Source organism: Chenopodium quinoa, unplaced genomic scaffold, assembly GCF_001683475.1.
Source record: "Chenopodium quinoa cultivar QQ74 unplaced genomic scaffold, ASM168347v1, whole genome shotgun sequence".
Lineage (NCBI taxonomy): Eukaryota > Viridiplantae > Streptophyta > Magnoliopsida > Caryophyllales > Amaranthaceae > Chenopodium > Chenopodium quinoa.
In genome coordinates, this window is record NW_018743199.1 from 787,287 (window position 1) to 802,887 (window position 15,601).

Consider the following 15,601-nt stretch of genomic DNA (forward strand, 5'->3'; position numbering starts at 1 on the left):
ACCTGACCTGAATTCAACCCGACCCGTTCCTTACCCGACCCGAATTTAAACAAACCTGCTACAAACCCGACTTGTTATTGACATGACCCAAAATCAACCCGACTTGTTATTGACCCGACCCGAATTTTACCAGACCTATTACTAACCTGACCCAAAAATTCAATCCGATCTGTTATTAACTCGACACAAAATCAACACGACTTGTTATTGACCAGACCTAAATTCAACCCAAATTGTTCCTGACTTGATTTCAAATCACCTTAAATGCAATTTAGACCACCTTATTATTGTTGATCAATGCATTTTGTCTAGGGAGACCAAGTCGGTCCAGGCTAGCAAAAGAAAGGAGCATCATCCTTAAATTTAAGAGTTAAATATAGTATATATTTGTTGTATGGTCAAAGGAGATAATTATCTTCCTAAATTATAGACTTTAATTCCCTAGTATATTGCCATATATATTATAGTTAAAGGAAATGATTAGCTTGATAAAAATGATAATTATCTATTTATATTTAGTTGAACCCGAATATGACCTGACCGGGAAATGACCTGACCTGATTGTAACCTGCAAATTATTGGCTTGAAGTCTTGAATATAACTCGACTTGAATCCGAGAATGACCCGACTTGAAAATGACCCAACCTGATTATACACGGCAAATTATTGACTTAAACCGAACCCGACTTGAACCCAAGAATGACCCGACCTGATTATAATCCGTAATTATTGACTTGAACCGAACCCGACTCAAACCCGAGAATGATCCGACTTGATTCTAACCTGTAAATTATTGACTTGAACTGCACCCGACTCGAGCCTGAGAATTACCCTAACCTGTTTTAACCCGTGAAAACCTGAATTAAACCCGGGCTATTGTTAACCCGATTCGAATGTAACCCGACCTAAACCTGACCCAAGCCCGATAAGAAGTATGGCATGACCCAACCCAAACCCGATTCGCATAGGTTATAGAATTAATATGAATTGACCCGACCTAAGTTGACCAGATCCACTCTTATCCGACCCACTTACTCAAATTGATAGCTCTAGTTGTGTCCAAAGTATAATTCAGAATTTTAAGGCCAATAAAACCATATTTAAAATCCAATTGCGTCCCACCAATAATTTGGATTGTCACAAAATAAATTTTAAACTACTACTTGCATTAAATCTCAATACGCATCAAAAGATTTTGAACCAATGACAATAACTCTAGAAGACTAGAACCTTAAATGTGACAAAAATCTGACTGGTCATCAACTTTCAAAAGTCAAATGTCAGAAAAATACGGAGTATAATTCTATAATCTATATAAGCCTACATGCAACCCATTTCATTTCATTTTAGTACCACCAACTCACAACATTTCCGTCCCCAAATATTCTCTCTCCTCCAAAATGCTCCACCTCCTACTCACGGTGGCCCTCCTCCTAGCCGCCGCAACAACCACCACATCATCCCGCGAATGCCCCCTGTGCGGCACAACCCGTGTTCCATACCCACTTAGCACGGCCCCCTCGTGCGGTGACCAAGACTACAAAATCCAATGCAACAACAACTCAACACTACTATTCCCAACCTCCAACAACACTTACCCAATCACTTCCATCACACCAACCAATCAACGCCTCATAATTGCGCCCTCACCTTTCCTCCCCAACACCTGCATCACATCAGATATTTCCACCCAAGGTGTCCAACTCAACCAAACGGCACCGTTTAACGTCACGGGTGACAACACCATCATGTTCCTTAACTGCTCCCAGTCTCTCTTGGGGTCCCCACTTAACTGCTCCTCTAACAGTCTTTGTCACGTGTATGTTAACTCCACACGTGAGGCTTCCGCGTGTGAGAGGTCGCCTATTTGTTGTACTTTTCGTGCTGGTGGTGGAACGACGTCGTATTCTATTCGGGTCAGGGAAGCGGGTTGTCGGGCTTACCGTAGTTTCGTGGACTTGAACCCGAATAAGCCCGTGGGCCAGTGGGGTCATCCCGGGTTGATGATCCAGTGGACGCTACCACAGGAACCAGTTTGTAGGACTGAGGCAGATTGTGCCGTTGATGGTGGGAATTCCACGTGTAGGGCTGATATTAACTCAGTGGGGACCAGTAGGTGTTTTTGTAATTCTGGGCTTCATTGGGATGGTATTAATGGAATTTGCAGTCCAAGTAAGTAATTAATTTTTTGGGTTATTAATAATGTGAAAGTAGTAATCCTAGGATTAGTTGTTGATTATGTTAATGGTGATATTAATGATGGTTTGAAAATTGCAGATTATGTTTGTGAGAAACAAGGAGGGTGTGATGATTCAAATAAGGCTGCCTTAATTGCAGGTATAACTTCTTTGACTAGTCGACTAATGTTCAATTGCTATATGCAACAATGCAAATTGGAAACGCAAGTACTCCGAATAAAACTTAAGGAGTATCTTGCATGAACTTAAATTATTTGAACTTATTGACGATATACATGAACGTATGTAAGTATTAAAACTCATCAAAACCTTATTTAGTACCGTATAAAATTATGTGCACTTATGTGGCAAATCGTGCAATGTCTTACATTAACATTTATAGAATCTCATGTATTGTACTCCATATTGTGATTATTGTCCTTTTATGTGACTAGGTATTTACTTCGTATATGCTTAAAAATAACATTACTTGTCTAATAATGTTCTTGCAGTTGGTGAGTAAAAGAAGTTGAATTTTTAGAATTTGAGGATTTTAGTCGTGTAACTTCTTATTGTTACATTGTACTAATACTACAATTGTTACCTGTATTACAATTACATACCTACACAGTACACATAAATTGTAACAACCTTACAACTTACTAATCATGAAATTAAGAAAACACATTACAAAATTTAAAGATTTGATTACTACTAGTACTGTACTAAATAGGTAGTCTCCAACATGAATATAAGCAAGAACGTGCACTAAAGTAATTTACTAATTTGCAAATAAACCATTGATCTAAGCTAAATTGAGGATAAATACACCTTAAACCTTAATAACAAATCTAATGGCCAATTGCCTCAAAAGAAATAAATTCTAATGCCCATTTCTGCTGGTATATATGTTTGACATAAACGTTTTTACTTTATTTTTTAGGCTTGGTATCGGGGATAGGAGGTGCATTTGTTCTTGCAACCATAGTAGCAATGTATTACAAACGTCAACGCAGGATAAAAGAAGCTCAAGATCGCCTAAAGAAGGAACGAGAAGAGGTTCTGAACTCTGGTGGAGGAAGAACTGCCAAGATCTTTAGTGGTAGGGAGATCAAGAAAGCCACCAACCACTTCTCTAAAGACCGCCTTTTAGGCTCTGGAGGTTATGGTGACGTTTACAAAGGTACTCTTTATGATGGCACACTTACTGCTGTCAAGTGTGCAAAGGTTGGTAACGCGAAAGGAACTGATCAGATTCTGAATGAAGTCCGAATCCTCTGCCAAGTTAATCACAAGAGCCTTGTTCGTTTACTTGGTTGTTGTGTTGAGCTTGAGCAACCTATAATGGTGTACGAGTATATTTCTAATGGTACACTGTATGATCACTTGCACGCGCATAAACCTGGAGGGTATAGCCGTCTTACATGGTCTCATCGATTGAGCGTTGCTTATCATACTGCTGAGGCCCTTGCATACCTCCACTTCTCAGCAAATCCTAATATTTATCATAGAGATGTAAAGTCATCCAACATTTTGCTAGACGAGAAATTGAATGCTAAGGTTTCTGATTTTGGGTTGTCAAGGTTGGCTGAGACGGATATGAGTCACATCTCTACCTGCGCACAAGGGACTCTTGGATATCTAGATCCTGAGTACTATAGGAACTATCAGTTGACAGATAAGAGTGATGTTTACAGCTTTGGAGTCGTACTGTTAGAGCTTTTAACATCACAGAAGGCTATTGACTTTAATCGAGAAGCTGATGATGTTAACTTGGCTATGTATGTTAAGAGGTTGGTGGATGAGGAACGGATGCTGGATGCTGTAGATCCTCTGTTGAAAGAGGGAGCTAGCAGCATGGAGATAGACACTATGAAGGCGTTAGGATTTCTTGCCATTGGGTGCTTGGAGGAGCGCAGGCAAAACCGGCCTTCCATGAAGGAAATAGCAGAAGAAATTGAGTATATAATCAGCATTGCTACAGCTAAGAAATTGTAGACTAGTTGCACAACTTTCTGTTTAGTTTCAGATACTGATTTAAATCAAAACTTTCGCGTCTTTTTACTTTGTTTAGTGTAATTGTTAGTTATTATATGATGTATTGGCTTCTTGGAATGGAATGCGTTTATGCACAGCTTCCATACTGACTATGAAATCTAATACTTAGAAGGCTTCAACTTAATTTGTTACAATATACTTTGATCAAGTCATGATATAAAACACTTGATAAATCTAAAACCTCTGCTCATACTAGCTGTCTGTTCAACAATGGCATAAACATGACTAACTCCATAGGAAAGGTTGTTCTGATCATATGATCTAGCTGGTCTCTCTGCCCAAGCTCTCGTGCTCGGGGCCTCGGAGGGGCACAAGCACAAAACTAGCAGAAGAATGTAATTTGACGATTAACTGCAACAAATGTGGTACAATGGTTGACAAACTTGAGGCTAGTTGAGTAAACAAACTCATTTTATATCAGCTCAAACTAGTCTTAGCATCTAACAGTATGGTATTGTGATTGGTTCACACAGATAACTTGGGCCTTTTCTTGGGCTTTACCATCATCGTTGAAATTGTGCCTTATCAATATATTCATTTATAAAGTATCACACCTTGGGCTCATGGCCTGGTTATGGTCAAGACTAGTTTGCCCGTGACAGTTGTTCACATTGTTCGGTCATAAAATACACAATACTCTTTTGTAAGCAATTGATAGTCACGTAGTCTATTTTAAAACATTTAATAAATTACTAGGCCCTCCATTTTTTTTATTTTGGTGAAGAATTCCTTATTAATCGTATGAGTTCCGTACTTATGTAGTCAAATGTTAGCTAAAAAAATCTTTCATCATATTGAGAATAATAATTATACATCACTACTAAAATCTTAATAATAATTATACATGACTATTATAATATTTTATCGCGCTTATTACAAGTTAAAAAAAAAAAACAAAATTTTACAATCATATTCATACTTGTAAAAAATAACAAATTTTTCTTTTAATATAAAAAAAAAATTAAGCTTAACCGTGAGATTTTTGTAACTTTGGAATAAGCTTACTATTATCATTAATGTTATTGCATTTTTTAAAAAAATAATTGCACTTGCACCTATATTTTGTTATTATTAACACAATTTAATCTTTCTACCATATGATATTGTAATATGAAATTGTTCTGTAATATGTAGGAGCTGAGGGACTAGGAATTTAGGTTAATTTGGTCCATATCCACAAATTAAATTATAATATATGGTTGGTGGTCAAACACTAAAAGGTTTGTAATTGAGAGGATTGAGATTTGGCACCCTTCCTTCACATCTAGGAAATTCCATTTGAGCTATCTCAAGAAAGAGAGATAAGTATATTAACACTCATAAAATGGATACTCCCCTAATCTAGTTAAATTACATACTCTATAATACTTGACTTTCAATTAATTGTATGGTGATTGAAATTATGTACAATATGTAGTATTCGAGTACTTGGTTTTTGTGGTCGTATATACTAAATAAATAAATGAGCAATTTTTTCTAAATGATAATTTGTTAAATGAACAAAAAATGTTATATATACATAAATTTTCTTCAAAAAAAAATAACAAAAATTCAACATCTAAATGTGTACACCACCTAACTCAACTCCCTCATTTAGAAAAAGAAAAAGGAAAAGGGGAAAGAAAAAAGAAGAGAGTGGTGGGAAAACCCCATAAAAAGCCTAGCGTGGTGGGCTATCTCCCTCATACTAATACCAATTTAAAGGGATAAAGTATTTGGGAGTTTTCTTTAATACTCCATTCTTATTTGTTTGAAAATCTTGAAAGAGAAAACATAATATAGTATAATTTAAATTCCCTACATTCTCTTTTGATTATTAAAAGTTACCAAGTATATTTTAAAATTATATACTAAGATAATTTTAACAAGGTTATATATGATTGCATTACAAAAGATGATTAAGAAACTACGGAGTAAATTGCTTTTTGATCATTTATTTTGGATCACTTAGCAAAGAAAATATAATATGTGTTGTACCATATTTTTTTTATAAGAGAAGGTGAAAGACCCTAATCAAACATCAATACTCACGATTTTCATGATCTAATATTAGTGAACCAAGCTAATACGATAAGAGTATATGAAAACAAAATTACATGTGATTTACATTTATACATGTATATCATAAAGTACAAATTATATACAGGGTAGTACAAGTATTGACATTTAAAAAAAAAAAAAAAAAAAAAAGTTATATGATTTATTTTATTTATTTTGTTGGCTGTTCAACTAGTCAAATGGGAAGAGTAGATTTTAATCCATACAAATCATAATAGAATTATACATACACCAAATAAAAAACTTGTAAGCGAGTTAAAGGTAAAATTAAGCAGACTAACATATTAATTTTCCTGTACTGGTATATATATATATATAAATACAGTTCATTCAAATTACATTTATTCATTATCTTCCCATTATTTCATCACCATTCAACAATCCATCGACCGACACCTTCTTCCTCCAGAAGAGAGAAAGAGGGATATCAGATTCACCCAATTGCTTCTCTCAGGTCTTCTAATCTCATCCTTTTTTATATTTTGTTTACCCTTTTAATTAATTAAGCAATTTTATGTCGCTGTTGTTGTTCTTAATCATGTTGCTGGATTTCTCTTAATTTTGCTAAATAAAAATTTGTGGGTTTTAGACTCTTGATACAAATGGGCAATGCTGGGATTTGTGATTTAGTTTGTGGGGTTTTGTGACTTTTGTCTGTAATCAATTTTTTATGATTTCTGTAAGTTTGGTGTGTTTGGTCTTATTGGGAGTGGTCGATTGGGTCTATAACCTCAATTTGGTATTGATTGTTGTTGGGATTTTGATTTTAGGATATATAAATTGGTTGGGGATTGGTCAAATTAAGTCAAAGTCTTTAAAAGTGGGCAAATCTCTACTTTCAATGTGGTCAAATAAATCTTCTGGTTTTGTACATTAGTACATAGATTTAATTTTGATACTTGTTGCTTAATGTATAAAATCTTTGCTCATTCAAAATTAAACATTCTGTTTAATTTTATGCCCTGCTTCATTGTTTCATATGTTTATTTATGATTAGGTTTTGATTTCAAATCATACAAGGACAGCAATTTAGTGATTCAAGATGAAGGCTTTGATTCTTGTTGGAGGTTTTGGAACTAGGCTGAGGCCATTGACACTCAGTGTCCCTAAGCCTCTTGTCGATTTCGCTAACAAGCCAATGATCATGCATCAGGTTTGTAATCTTCTCTATAATGAATTCATGTTCTTGGGATTTGATGTGTGTCTATGATTTGTAATGGTTGCCTGCATTTTGCCATTTGTGACACCTTGAAGAATATGTTGATTCTTATGTCATGGCACAATTAAGACTTCAGAATTATAATGCCAAATATCATGAATTTGGAACATGGTGTTATTTGATCTATGTGCAAGCAAGAATTGTAAAAGCATTCTTGCTGTGAAAGACTAGTTTTTTCTCATAAATATTTTCTGCAATTATGTTCAGATTGAAGCTCTGAAGGCTGTTGGAGTTACTGAAGTGGTTTTGGCTATCAATTACCAACCTGAGGTGAATTTCTTGTTCTATGAACTTAGTTGCACACATGGTGCTATAGTTCAAGTATTAACACGAATATTATTCTGTGCCTTTGACAGGTGATGTTAAACTTCTTGAAGGACTTTGAGGCTAAGCTTGGGATCACAATTACCTGCTCCCAAGAGACTGAGCCTCTGGGTACTGCTGGTCCTTTGGCTTTGGCTAGGGACAAACTGGTTGATGAATCAGGTGAGCCATTTTTTGTTCTTAACAGCGATGTTATAAGTGAATACCCGTTAAAAGCAATGATTGAGTTCCACAAAAGTCACGGTGGAGAGGCTTCGATTATGGTAACAAAGGTACTTAAATTAGACTGCCTCTTGCTTCATTTTCCTATAACCATTGTTGTGTGATCTGTTTGTCAAATTTTTAATGTTCTTGTTTGTAATCTGACAGGTTGATGAACCATCAAAGTATGGGGTTGTAGTAATGGAGGAATCCACTGGGAAGGTAGAAAAGTTTGTTGAAAAACCCAAAATCTTTGTGGGTAACAAGATTAATGCAGGAATTTACCTATTGAACCCATCCGTCCTTGACAAGATTGAACTAAGACCCACTTCAATTGAAAAAGAGGTCTTCCCCAAAATTGCATCTGAGAATAAGCTCTTTGCTATGGTTCTACCTGGTTTTTGGATGGACATTGGACAACCAAGAGATTATATTACTGGCTTGAGGCTCTACCTTGATTCTCTGAGAAAGAATTCGTCACCGAAACTTGCCAGTGGATCTCATATTGTTGGCAATGTCTTGGTTGATGAGAGCGCGAAAATTGGAGAGGGATGTCTCATTGGGCCAGATGTAGCAATTGGACCCGGCTGTGTGATAGAATCGGGTGTGAGACTTTCTCGCTGCACAATTATGCGAGGGGTTCGGGTCAAGAAACATGCTTGCATCTCCAGCAGCATCATCGGATGGCACTCAACAGTTGGGCAGTGGGCTCGAGTAGAGAATATGACAGTTCTTGGAGAAGATGTTCATGTCTGTGATGAAATTTACAGCAATGGCGGGGTTGTTTTGCCCCACAAGGAGATCAAAACTAGCATTTTGAAGCCGGAGATAGTAATGTGATTCAGATAGCTCTCGACAAGGTAGATTATTCTCAGGAAGTTGTAATTTAATTCTATTCATATGTTCTCTGTTGCATAATTGCATTTTGTTAAGAGTGAGTTTTGGCAAATTTTCCAATGAGCATCACTATGTGAAGTGTGTATGTTAATTGTTAATCATTTATCTCACTAGCCCTGTGCCCTTGCTCCCAAGTTGTGTACATAGGAAAATAATTGTATTTCTTTGGATTTTTCTGTGGTTCATCTCATTGATTTTTTGTTGTAATCTTTCAATAATACATTCTTGATTTCAAGCACTTAGAACATGTTCAATATCAGGATTTCTCCTATTTTTTTGTGTCTATTTCGAGTTTTCAGAACTCTCCTTGTATTCAAATTTCCTTGAAATTGCAAATTAAGTTTTTGAGCAACCAGTGTACCTTCCATGCACAACCAACTCTACTTATTCAAAATAATTGATGTGTTAGGTAGTGGTGGAACCACAATTTTGCCCATCAGGGATTCAGGGTGGCCCAATTCTATATACTAGTAACATTTCATTGAGAAATGATCACACTAGAGTTTTTATTTTCAACTTTTTATAGGTCTTGTTAATACTACGAGTATACGAGTACAAAGTAAGTTTTAATCGGTACCAGTAACATTTCATTGAGAAATGATCACACTAGTGTTTTTATTTTTAACTTTTTATAGGTCTTGTTAATATTACGAGAATACGAGTACAAAGTAAGTTTTGATCGGTAAAATAAGACGAACATCAAAATCTCAAAACAATGCTATGATCATGAAACCTTTATAAGCAGGAGTTTCATTGAGTATGGTATGATTTGGTACTACAAAAAGCATGGGGCAATACATTAGCTAATAAGTAATGCGTAAATCTTTTGAGGACAGGCTACTTAAAGTGGAAAATATAAATGGTGATTAAAACTCTGATATAAGTTCATTCTCCATTTTCATGTGTGGCCAAATTGCTGTGAAAGTGTCCTACCATGTGAAATGGCAACCAATTCCACCTATTATTATACTATTATTACTGTGATTGGTTGATTCCTAAGTTCAGTTTTTTTTTTTTTTTTTCATGCATCTCAACGTGAAGATGTCAGAACAAAAAATAATAAATGAAAACTTGTGATAATATTTAGTCTTCAAAATTTTAATTAGTACTGAATAAATCATTGGTTGATTTTTAGATTTTAATAACACGTAATTAGTCAAATTTTGATACTAATTACGGAGTATATAATTTACTCCCAAACACAAATCTAAGAAATCTAACACATTTTTGAACACTTTAGATCTATTTGGTCAATATTTATGTAGATCGTGTTGACATTTGGACTTATGGAGTTTTTTTTTTTTTTTTTTTTTTTTTTGGTTGGTGACAAAGACTTTTGGAGTACTTATATTTGTACACTACTACATTAGTTATGTTTGGAAGATTTGGCCAATTGGTCCCTTCCAAAAGCCAATCAAGATTCTTAGGAATCTTAAACAATTTGTAGAATATTCCCTTTGATGCTAAGCCCCCCCCCCTCCTCTCTTCCCCTTCTTTTTTTTAGATGCAAACAGCTAGATTATTTATATGACTACTGGCTAGCCTTCCCTAAAAACACAGGGGAAAAAATAAATACTACATCCAGTTCTTATTATCCGCAACAAAGAAATATTTTATGTCTCACAAATAATACTCCCTTTGTTGCGAGTATTAAGAATCGAAGGTAGTAAATAAGATAGCAAACTCTAAAATCTTTCAAATTATCATAACTTAAGAACCATCCATTAATCTCTCTTTCAGCTTTTTAACAACCTCTAAGCACTCAGTATTCAATACGGGTGATATCCACTATTCAATTTACACTTACAGTTAAAAATCCAAAATTTTAATTAAATAACACATATTTAATTTTTATATGTATTAGTTTGACCGGACTAAGTTTTAGGAAATGAGTTGGATGGTGTAATATACTCATATTACGTTAGTGAGGTTAGTTTGGAATATAACAATCATACGGAGTAGAATAGAGATACTCGTAATAGAAAGTAGGAATATGAGAGAATAATAATAATAATAATAATAATAACATTGGCGGAGCCACATTAGAACAAGGGGGGACAGTTGTCCCCCCATTTTCGAAAAAAAAGTTTTTTTTTTTAAAAAAAAAAAATCAAGAAAATACAGTAAAAGGCTATAAATATCATATACTTACAGTAAATATCACAATATTGAATATGGTTTGGTGGTTGAGTCCTTAGTAAGGCTGTGCCTTGGTCTTAGGTTCGATTCCCCACTCTACTATTTTTCAGCTTTTTTGTTTTTTTTTCCCCTACTTGTTTTTTGATTACTCTAATTTTCAATAGTCTTTTTAATTTTATTTTTCATTTCCTATTTCTTGTTTTAGGATTTTTAATTTTATTATGTGCTTAAACTCTATTTTTTTACATTTCTAATAAATAGATTACTATTAATTAATTGTTTGTAACTGTGTTTTAACTTTTATTAATACATACGAAATACATATGTAATAATATGATTGATTTGAGAAAGTTGAGTTTATTTTTTCGAATGTAACTCAAACCCAGACCCTTCATATCTACCATCAATTTGTTCTAACGATAATTATTTGACTTTATGATAAGGTAATTAATTCGTATATATCAATTATGTGATTACATAACGGGATTTACAAACATAAATTTATTCATTTTTGTTGGATAATTTTCTTAATATACAATAAAACTTTTTTATTCCTCTTTTGCCATATAGAAATAATTGGCATATGTGATTTCAAATAAATATTAAACAATTTAGGTGATCAATTTTTTTCTTGAGATTTTTGCCGAAACTTTAACCTCCAAAATTTGTCCCCCCGAATTATAAATCCTGGCTCCGCCACTGAATAATAATAATAATAATAATAATAATAATAATAATAATAATAATAATAATAATAAAAGGGTGGAGACCATATGAAGAGTGAAATATAATTAAGAAAAATATATAAATTAAAACCACTTAATAATTAAATTAATATATAAATTAAAAACAACTAACAAAAACCACCACTCCACCACCAGCAACTCAGCAAGCCACCCCTCTAACCGAGGTTTTTTTTTGTTCGCAAAATGGACCATTTAAAAGGTTATTATTATTTTTTGGAAAAATTGAAACAAATAATCTCACCTTTGCCTCATCTTCTCAAAACAATCCCACCTTTGCGTATTCCTGAAATAATCCCACCTTTATACCCCATATTCTCAAAACGAGCCTTTTACCTGTTCGTAAATTTGGTAACCTGTTTAGAAGGTATTTTGCCATGTGTTGTCTTCTAATTGGTTACTTTTATTTTATTATTTTTTTAAATAAAGGAATAAAAAAAAAACAATAACCCATCTTCTTCCTTCCCTTGTCGGAGCCCCCCTCCCTCGCCGGATCAGTCGCCGCCAAGCACCCAGCAGTCCGCCGGAAAAGCCTTACCCAATCGCCCCCCTTGATTTTCACCTACCCTATTCACCACCACCACATCCAGCCACCCTCACACCAGAAAAAAATAAATAAAAAATCAACCACCTTCAGGTGTTGCTGGCAGCCCTGGTACCCACTACCCAGCTACCACCAGACCCGATACCTAGCTACCACAACCGAACACCATTCGACCACCGAGCCATGACCAAAACATTTCCCTCACTTGCCATCGGAAATCAACCAACCCTGGAGCTTAGCCCACAAATCAGCCAACACCTCCTTCACGCAACTTCGCAGCCCCGTTTTCTCTCTCCGACCATCGCTTTCTATTTCCTCTGTCTCCGTCGCTTTGTTCTCTCCATCGATACCCCTCAATTTGTTCAAATTAGGTGGTTTGTTCATAAATTGAATACATTGATGAAATGTAATTGCTTGAGGGGAAGCAAAGCAAGGGGGGAGGGGTTTCGTGGTTGGATGTGGTGTTTGGTGAAGCGTTGGGTTTAAGGGGTTTCGGGATGGGAGATATCAAGTAAAAGGCGGTGGGGATGGTGGCTGTGGTGTTTTGTGAAGGGTTGGGTTAGGAGGGTTTTGGGATGTGGGTAGGGGTGGCTCAGGCAGCAAGGGCGGGGCTGGGATTGCTCAGGCAGCAAGGGATGATCATGGTGGTTGCCATGGGAGTGAGGTGAAAGAAGAAAGATTAAAGAAAAAAAATTAAAAAATAATAAAAATTTAACCTATAAAACAGGTTGAAGGTAAAAAGGCTTGTTTTGAGAATATGGGGTATAAAGGTAGGATTATTTCTGAAATACGCAAAGGTGAGATTATTTTGAGTAGATGAGTCAAAGGTAGGATTATTTATTTCAATTTTTCCTTATTTTTTTCCTTTTGTTTTAATAGAGTGGGCATTAAAATTATGAAATGACAATTTCACCCTCTATCCACCGATCAACTCACTCTTAGCTTCTTAAACCCTAAACCTCCTCATTTCATTCATTCCCCTAAACCCCTTAAACCCTAAATCCTCTCTCTTTCTCCAAAGCTCAACAATGGCGTTCTCTGCAATTCTTCGAAGATCTGCAAACAAGGCGGCTCCTCTAGCTTCTCGTCTCATCGGAGCTCAGAGGAACTTCCAATCTTCCGCCGCCGTCGTCTCCGCCGTCAAGCGCGCTTCTCTCTCTCCTCAGTTCCTTCGCTCTGCTGCTTGCTACCCCACACGCCATTTCTCTTCCAGCGTCGCCACCAAATCTTCGTCGTCTAACAACAAGCTTCTTGATGTCCTTCAGAGCGAAATCAGTGTTGTTGAGGAGTCAGAGGAGCACGATAAGGTCCTCTCATTACTTCTCTCTTATTGATTTGATTTTGTAAAATTTTGCGTTTGTGATTTTTGATTTTTCTGGGTTACTTTCGAATTTCTGTGAATTGGGTTTATTTTTTATTGTTCTGGGTAATTAGGTAAATTGACTTTGGGTTTTCTTTAGTTCATCTTTTCTTTGCCAATTAATTGGCTTGATTTGTCCAGATTTATGTTATTCGAACTTTTTTATGCTATTTAATGTTATTGGATTTCAATTTCTGCCATATATATGCGGTTAATTTATATTGATGCTAACCAAGTAATCAAGTAACAACAACACACTATGATTTCGTATTGAAATGTTGTATTTTATGATTGTGAATTGTAATTGTAAGTTGAAGTACTAGGAAGGTTATTCAGAATGCATTGAACTTTGGCCAATTTATAATATTGCTTTTGCAATGCATAATTGTGTATATAGATTTATAGTGGAAAATGTTCAACATCCTTGACTAAGTGATGTCAAATGTAGCTTAGATATATTGCTGAAGGTAGCATGTGTTGTAATTCTTGTGCAGTATCCTCTGATTTGATCCTGATGCTGTATTTTACAATTCATACATTTGCAGACTGTAGAGGTTCCCAAAGGCTTCCCTTTTGAAATTGAGGACAATGCTGGAGAGCAGACTGTGACCCTAACAAGACAGTATGAGGGAGAGACCATTTCAGTCGAAGTATCCATGCCCAGCCTTGTAACTGGTGAGGAAGATGAGGACGAGGACCAAGATGACGAGGATGAAAAAGATGAAACAAGCACCCAGTCCAGTGTTCCGCTTCTTGTAACTGTTACCAAGAAGGATGGATCGTCTTTGGAATTTGATTGCATTGCGTATCCAGATGAAATTTCAATCAACAGTCTCTCGCTTAAAAATCCTGATACTGAAGATCAGCTTGCATACGAGGGTCCTGATTTTCTGTAAGTAGTTATTCATGCTCTACAATTTTAGTTATATTGTGTTGAGCATTATATATGATGTTCTATATCTCTAACTTGGCATTTATTCTTGTTTAAAAAAATAACCTTGTGCATTTACTCAACTTTTCCTTTTTTTTTCCTTAGTGATTTGGATGAAAATCTGCAAAAGGCTTTCCACAAATATTTGGAGATCAGGGGTATCAAGCCAAGCACCACAAACTTTTTGCATGAGTACATGATCGAGAAGGATAACAAAGAGTATCTGAGGTGGCTCAAGGACGTGAAGAATTTTGTTGAGGCATAGGCTTGGTTACAGGGCTTCTATGGCAGGAAATTGACCAGAAACTGTTCCATAATCAAGATTTTGATGGTAGTTACAAAATTGTTCTTGCTGCTCATAGTTGTCATACGCATAATGTAAGAACAAGCTTATTGAACGTATATTTTTGAGACAATTTGCTCCATTTCAGCTGTTTAAGCCAAACTTGTATGGCCTTACTTGTTACTTCCTCAGTCCTTAGTTGCCTTTTTTTGTTCTTAAACCAGTATTCGAGGCTTTAGGAAGTTTGTGGTGTGTATATCCAACAAATCAACACAATAAGTGATTCTTAAATATGGTTGCTCTACTGGTTTTGCTACCATATGTTGAGTCCTGAAACTCACTTTTATATGCGTAATTGTGTACAGTTATGGGGAAATCAATTTTCATATTGGCAGGATCTATTTCTAAGATTGTGAGTTGAAGTATATGTGAATCTGTCATACTCTATACTATCAGCTGAACTTTAGGTAATTGGTAATTATCCTTATATAGACCTGAATCTACTGCCATGAAGCAACATATTATCTAGCTTGGTGTATGAACGAATACTTATTATCTTGCTTGGTGTATGAACGAATACTTTTCCTTTCCTTTTCCTTTCCTTTGAGAAAGCAATTGCATCAAGGTGTTATTGCAACATCAATGTACCAATACCATATTGCATTTA

General features: G+C 35.5%; 3 protein-coding genes across 3 annotated transcripts; all 3 read left to right on the top strand.

Annotated features, from left to right (window-relative positions):
• The first annotated feature begins 1,323 nt into the window (after nt 1-1,323).
• LOC110733337 (wall-associated receptor kinase-like 20) lies at nt 1,324-4,371 on the top strand. Its single transcript, XM_021913363.1, has 3 exons — nt 1,324-2,172; nt 2,278-2,337; nt 3,121-4,371. Exons 1-3 carry the CDS (start codon nt 1,401-1,403, stop codon nt 4,173-4,175), a joined length of 1,887 nt encoding a protein of 628 aa, XP_021769055.1. The 5' UTR covers nt 1,324-1,400; the 3' UTR covers nt 4,176-4,371.
• Nucleotides 4,372-6,596: 2,225 nt separating this feature from the next.
• On the top strand, nt 6,597-9,205 carry LOC110733338 (mannose-1-phosphate guanylyltransferase 1). Its single transcript, XM_021913365.1, has 5 exons — nt 6,597-6,747; nt 7,291-7,446; nt 7,720-7,782; nt 7,869-8,108; nt 8,206-9,205. The coding sequence occupies exons 2-5, from the start codon at nt 7,336-7,338 to the stop codon at nt 8,875-8,877; spliced, it is 1,086 nt and encodes a 361-aa protein (XP_021769057.1). The 5' UTR covers nt 6,597-6,747; nt 7,291-7,335; the 3' UTR covers nt 8,878-9,205.
• Nucleotides 9,206-13,015: 3,810 nt separating this feature from the next.
• Nucleotides 13,016-15,282, top strand: LOC110733339 (uncharacterized protein At2g39795, mitochondrial-like). The gene is made up of 3 exons (XM_021913366.1): nt 13,016-13,667; nt 14,266-14,612; nt 14,757-15,282. The coding sequence occupies exons 1-3, from the start codon at nt 13,389-13,391 to the stop codon at nt 14,914-14,916; spliced, it is 786 nt and encodes a 261-aa protein (XP_021769058.1). The 5' UTR covers nt 13,016-13,388; the 3' UTR covers nt 14,917-15,282.
• Nucleotides 15,283-15,601: the final 319 nt, after the last annotated feature.

Bases quoted from the DNA above. Each gene is read 5' to 3' on its own strand.
- LOC110733337 (XM_021913363.1), top strand. From the start codon at position 1,401: ATGCTCCACCTCCTACTCACGGTGGCCCTCCTCCTAGCCGCCGCAACA. The intron at 2,173-2,277 runs GTAAGTAATTAA...TGAAAATTGCAG, and splicing joins TAATGGAATTTGCAGTCCAA to ATTATGTTTGTGAGAAACAA. The intron at 2,338-3,120 runs GTATAACTTCTT...TTTATTTTTTAG, and splicing joins TAAGGCTGCCTTAATTGCAG to GCTTGGTATCGGGGATAGGA.
- LOC110733338 (XM_021913365.1), top strand. From the start codon at position 7,336: ATGAAGGCTTTGATTCTTGTTGGAGGTTTTGGAACTAGGCTGAGGCCA. The intron at 7,447-7,719 runs GTTTGTAATCTT...AATTATGTTCAG, and splicing joins AGCCAATGATCATGCATCAG to ATTGAAGCTCTGAAGGCTGT. The intron at 7,783-7,868 runs GTGAATTTCTTG...TGCCTTTGACAG, and splicing joins CTATCAATTACCAACCTGAG to GTGATGTTAAACTTCTTGAA.
- LOC110733339 (XM_021913366.1), top strand. From the start codon at position 13,389: ATGGCGTTCTCTGCAATTCTTCGAAGATCTGCAAACAAGGCGGCTCCT. The intron at 13,668-14,265 runs GTCCTCTCATTA...ATACATTTGCAG, and splicing joins AGTCAGAGGAGCACGATAAG to ACTGTAGAGGTTCCCAAAGG. The intron at 14,613-14,756 runs GTAAGTAGTTAT...TTTTTTCCTTAG, and splicing joins TACGAGGGTCCTGATTTTCT to TGATTTGGATGAAAATCTGC.